The 5,080-nt window shown below is 35.4% G+C and overlaps 1 protein-coding gene across 2 annotated transcripts; it reads right to left on the bottom strand.

The window, feature by feature from the left end:
- Positions 1–717: 717 nt before the first annotated feature.
- LOC127865316 (uncharacterized) lies at positions 718–3,714 on the bottom strand. 2 transcript variants are annotated; one of them, XM_052405319.1, is made up of 3 exons: positions 3,618–3,714; positions 2,364–2,939; positions 718–1,570 (listed from the first exon to the last, which is right to left on the bottom strand). In XM_052405319.1, exons 1-3 carry the CDS (start codon positions 3,634–3,636, stop codon positions 1,356–1,358), a joined length of 810 nt encoding a protein of 269 aa, XP_052261279.1. In that variant the 5' UTR covers positions 3,637–3,714; the 3' UTR covers positions 718–1,355. The 2 variants fall into 2 exon arrangements, with proteins under 2 accessions (XP_052261279.1, XP_052261280.1); XM_052405320.1 differs by lacking the exon at positions 3,618–3,714 and adding an exon at positions 3,448–3,607.
- Between the last annotated feature and the right edge of the window lie 1,366 nt (positions 3,715–5,080).

Here is a 5,080-nt window from a genome sequence, read left to right as displayed (position 1 = left end):
GTTCATCATTGAGGTTACAGTATACTAAACAATCTCTGGCACAACGGTTACATTGCATTCACTGCATTAAAGATACCATCTCATATTATGATATCTTATGTCAGTCTTAATTCATTATTATAAAATTGATGTTTTTTTTATGTTAAGAAACCAACATACATACACACGTCGAAGCAATTCCTAACGTCACTCAATGTATGTAAAGTGCGTGGAATGATTCCATCTGCGTAAATGGGCAATAAAATAGTTCCAAAGAGTTGCATTAAAACTCGCAAGTATTTGAACGATTTATCGTGCATTTAAAAGTCATATTTCTTAATTTAATGCATGCGATCTTACATATCCAATCATATATACATTGAATGCGTTTGTTCGGTTTTAGCTATTTTATAGACAAAATGGCGTGCTGAGCCTTTCGCAGAGTTGTATGTGAGAGCAAGGAACGACAATTCTGCGTGGAGATTGGGTTAGCGTGTGGCTATGATAATAATTAGTGACAACAACATTTTGAGTGATAAATAATCATATTATAACGATCAACTTTTCTGAAAAAATCACTATCATATATATATATATATATATATATATATATATATATATATATATATATATATATATATATATATATATATATATATATATAACAAGGTATCCAACTCAAAATCACCCCAAAACGGGGTGCATCGCTTTGAGCAGCCATAACTTCATAAATTGTGCAGCGATTTTCACGATCTCGGTCTTATTCAACGCAGACATAAATTTCCTTTCCGGATATGTACATGTCTTGCAATATTTTTACAAATTCTGGGTCAACTTTTAAGAAATAACACGATACACAACGCGCGTGACATACTTGACATCGATCAGGCAGGATTAATGAATGAAAACTTCACGGAGTGAAGGGCATTTTCCTGCAAATTTCACGAACTTTGAAACCATAATTCAATAAAACGTATGAAAAAAACATTCTTACCGTGCTTGCCGTTCTATTAGGCATCAAAACTAACTGCCCAGCGCCGTCTGAAACCTTTGTTTACATACATTTTAACTAACCGACATTTTAAACACACGGGTATCTCATTGGTCCAATGCGAAGGTGTGTCTTTACACCTAAAGCTTTCATTCATTCTCGCCAATGGCTCGCTAACTAACAAAATTCCTGAACTCGTTTAATAAAATATGGTATGATATGACAACTCATGCCAGATCCTATATATTTGTGTTACTGACTTCTCTGAATGTTTGATATGAGGCCAGCAATCAGTTTAGTCAGGTATTAGTATAACATGACACATTAATAAAAATAAATGACAGAAAATTGTGACAATATATGTACATGTATTGCACGTATAGTATTACAAATACATGTAAGAACAGGACGTCGTCCGTGGTCGACAGTAGTCACCAACGTCGTGACCAATTTTTTGTCGGACAGCATCGGAGATTTTCGAGTAGTCTTCGGGACTAATCGTTGGTTGTCGGTAATACACGAGATTTCCTTCGTACCACCAGTCCGCTGACATGTGACCACAGTAATAAACGATCAAGTAAGTGCCAGACTGCGAAACATCTGAAAATAGTTCGATGAAAAAATATAAAGTGAAAAAAATACCCCGCGCTATAGGTTGATCAATTAAACAAGTCAGATTGAAAAAAACGCACGTTAAGTTATTAATAAACACAAAGCGTGTATAAGTGAATCGTTAAAGTCACCAAACATTTATTCAATGTGTTGACAGTTTTCATGTAATAATATAGAAATGATTGGGAAATCGACATTGGGTGTGTAGATAAGTGTTGACTCCGAACACGAAGATGACAGTTTTTATGTAATAATATAACAATATTTATAGCAGGATAGTATACATCTGTAGTTGATCACAAAGAATTATATTTAGTAGCAACGTAGATTTGTGGTTTTAACTATAAAAAAAGGGCCATGTTTTATGTACTTCAATGAAGCTCATTTTAAAAAATTAGCTTGTATCAGAACATTTAAACTTACTGTTAATTCATAAAATTGAAAATGACAATTGTTGTTTAGGACTTTGAAATTATATTATTTGGAAACTTTGTATAAAAATTCAGTAATGTCTTATAATTATTATTATGTGAACAGAATTTAATTCGTATTGACTTTGTTCTGAATTGTATTATTGTGCCGTCGTTTGAAATTATTGTGTTGTGGTCACGAGTTATGTCACAGCAAGTATGCTTATGACATGAACATGGATAATAATGTTAAGAATGCGAGGCAAATGTGTTATCTTAAAGCCAACAAAGGGAGGAAGGGGGGGGGGGGGAGACGGAGAGAGAGAGACTTCTGTATTCCATTGTAATACTTCTTCCAATATGTTACATACCAACTATTTGCCACTTCTCGTACATAGTTATCCCCATCAGGTGATTGGTATAATCCAGCACGGCGGGTTTCAGCGGATCAAGCTGAGCCACCTGCTGTGTGGCCACCATGTGACGTGTACTTCCGTTCAACATTACGACGTCATAAAGTTCGGTAAGCGTGTAGTTGCTCGAATTGGGCGTGGGTTTGTACGTCGTGATCTGGCAGTCGAAACAGTCATAATCCCTGTTTAACCCTAGCACTATGTACCACCGGCCGGTAAGCTCGGACAAATTGAAATCGCCCAAAGCCGACACCGGCGGAGAGCAACGGAACGCTGGGTCCGGTGGCGTCAAGGTCATGCAGTGGTTGTCGTCGACCATGCATTTCATGAAGGCGTCAAACACTTCGTCCTCGTACGTGTTCATGCACTCGTACATGCACTTGTGGTTTGTAAGTCCGCACTTCGTCATGCACTCCATGTTATGACGGCAGTCAGCGTCGGTGACGCATGCTGCCGATTGACGACCACAATGTTCGGCTATGCATAGCACATCAGGGTTACTTTTGGCATTCACCCCGTGACCCATCATCAAACCTATAAATGACAAAGCATTGCCGCTGCATATCCCAATAAACACAACTAAATTTAACTTGAAATGCATTCTTTTCCATCTACAACCTTTTCTGTCAGTTGGATTTACCAGCGCATCCTTTTTATACTCTTTAAGAATTACCACGTGACTGTTATATAAATCGTGATGTAAAAAATGGCGGTCATAAAGGGCATACGAAAAGTATTCGTACGTGTACAGGTCAGTTTTTCGGTCAGTTAAAGTGTACAAGTGCAATAGTAGATAAATGGTTGGCCTCGACCGATGACATCGAAGATAACGAATGCCTTTTTTTCTACGCATTTCTTATCTGCATAACACTCAAATCAATTACGGGTGTCGGGCAAGATATATTGTTTTATTTCGCTTTATTACATATTATTTTTCAGATATCGATATTTACAGAATAGAAAAACACAAGAATAATGAACATAAACACACGAATCATCCGTACATATTTGAAATATTTATACGCTCATTCTTCGAACATACCAGTCTGTTGTTGTGGTTTGTCGGATATTGTTATTTAATTCCATTATTAATAGTATCGTTAACAATGCTAAATAAATTGGTCTATATGGTTGAATATTTCTAATTAAATTAATCAAAACTGGTACATATCATACAATTGTTGAAAACAGGTAAATCTATGATTGACATACCATAATTAGATCGCCGCATATCTTCGTTTACCTGTAATATCGTTCTGATTAAAATAAACTTCTTCAAGTGCACATAGTTGACGCATATAGGGTGTAAATAACGATAACTGTAACTGATCGCAAACTGTCCTCGATACCTTGCGGGTTGGAATCACAGCCGTTAATCACGCGCGCCACCTCTTTTTTGAGATGCATTGATAAATGAGCCTATGCAACTTCCGAGGTGGCGCTCTGGCCCGGTTGTTTTGAAATTTCATGGATTTTACAGGATGATTAGGTTTTATATGGGCTTTTTTCAACATATTCCGAATTATTTTTAAATCGGGCAACGTAGTGCAATTCAGCGAAGAATAATTCAGCCAAAAATGTACAGAAAAATACATTCTCAACCCAGTTAAAAACGTGAGAACCTTTATTTTTGGTGGCATGGTGGAGTTTTAAAAAGCATTTCGATGAGTTTTTCCTGCGTGACGAGAAAATTTCCACCCAATTAAATCACTAACGGCATCAAACGATTACGTACAACATACATTAGATGCTGCATGCAAAAAAATATTGACTTCTTGCCGACCTTGTAGATAATTTTGCATTTTTCCAAAAGAAATGGATCCAATGCTTAGTAGATGGCGCTATTTATAGGAGGTGGCGCCAATGCAGGATGTTTCAAATAACAGTCGTATCGCAATGGCATTATCACATGACGTACATTTGATAGATAATGTTATTTGTTATATTTATTTTATTTTTTCAACGTACATACGAAGGCCCAAATCTTTACAGAACATAATAACATTATATAATAAATAAGATGTAGTTTATTAAATATATAAGTGATCAACCCAATTAAGAAGTCAACAACATGAATAAAACATATATACCAAAAATTGTAATACTCAATAAAACCAATAACGTAATGTTCAACATTATCAACATAATTCATCGACAGTAATATTTGTATACAGTATGATTATTCACGAAATAAATATAAAATAATACTTCTTTTTGAAACGATGCTTTCTGTCACTTAATCCAAATGCTTAATTTACTAAAAGGCCAATGTCAACGAATCTTAACTAGGCTCATATATGTTGTTTTTCCAACTATCAACTCCAAAAAAAATGAAGCTCTGTCTTTTTCCGTTATTTTTTTTTATAAAATACATGTTAAATGTTCTTATCTTATGAAGACGATAGTTTAAATCCATCAAGACATTATAAGAAAACTAGTGTTTCTAATTAAAAACGCACGCGACTCAAATGTGCTGGAGTAATCAACTTACAAAAAACTCAATTCCTGTTAACATAATAGAAACCAAAACATAAAATATTTCACTTATGTGCATTGGCGCCACCTCGTAATCTGAGTGCCACCTCTTTGGCATTTGTCCCATATCTTTTTTTTGAAAAATTCAAATTTATCTATTAGATCGGCTGGAAGCCGATGTTTTTGTGCACGCATTAACT

Source organism: Dreissena polymorpha, chromosome 1 (assembly GCF_020536995.1).
Source record: "Dreissena polymorpha isolate Duluth1 chromosome 1, UMN_Dpol_1.0, whole genome shotgun sequence".
Taxonomy (NCBI): domain Eukaryota; kingdom Metazoa; phylum Mollusca; class Bivalvia; order Myida; family Dreissenidae; genus Dreissena; species Dreissena polymorpha.
This window is presented reverse-complemented; position numbering and strand designations above follow the sequence as displayed.

Coding starts and splice junctions, on each gene's coding strand:
- LOC127865316 (XM_052405319.1), bottom strand. Junction 1,571..2,363: donor CGAGAAGTGGCAAATAGTTG/GTATGTAACATA, acceptor AACTATTTTCAG/ATGTTTCGCAGTCTGGCACT.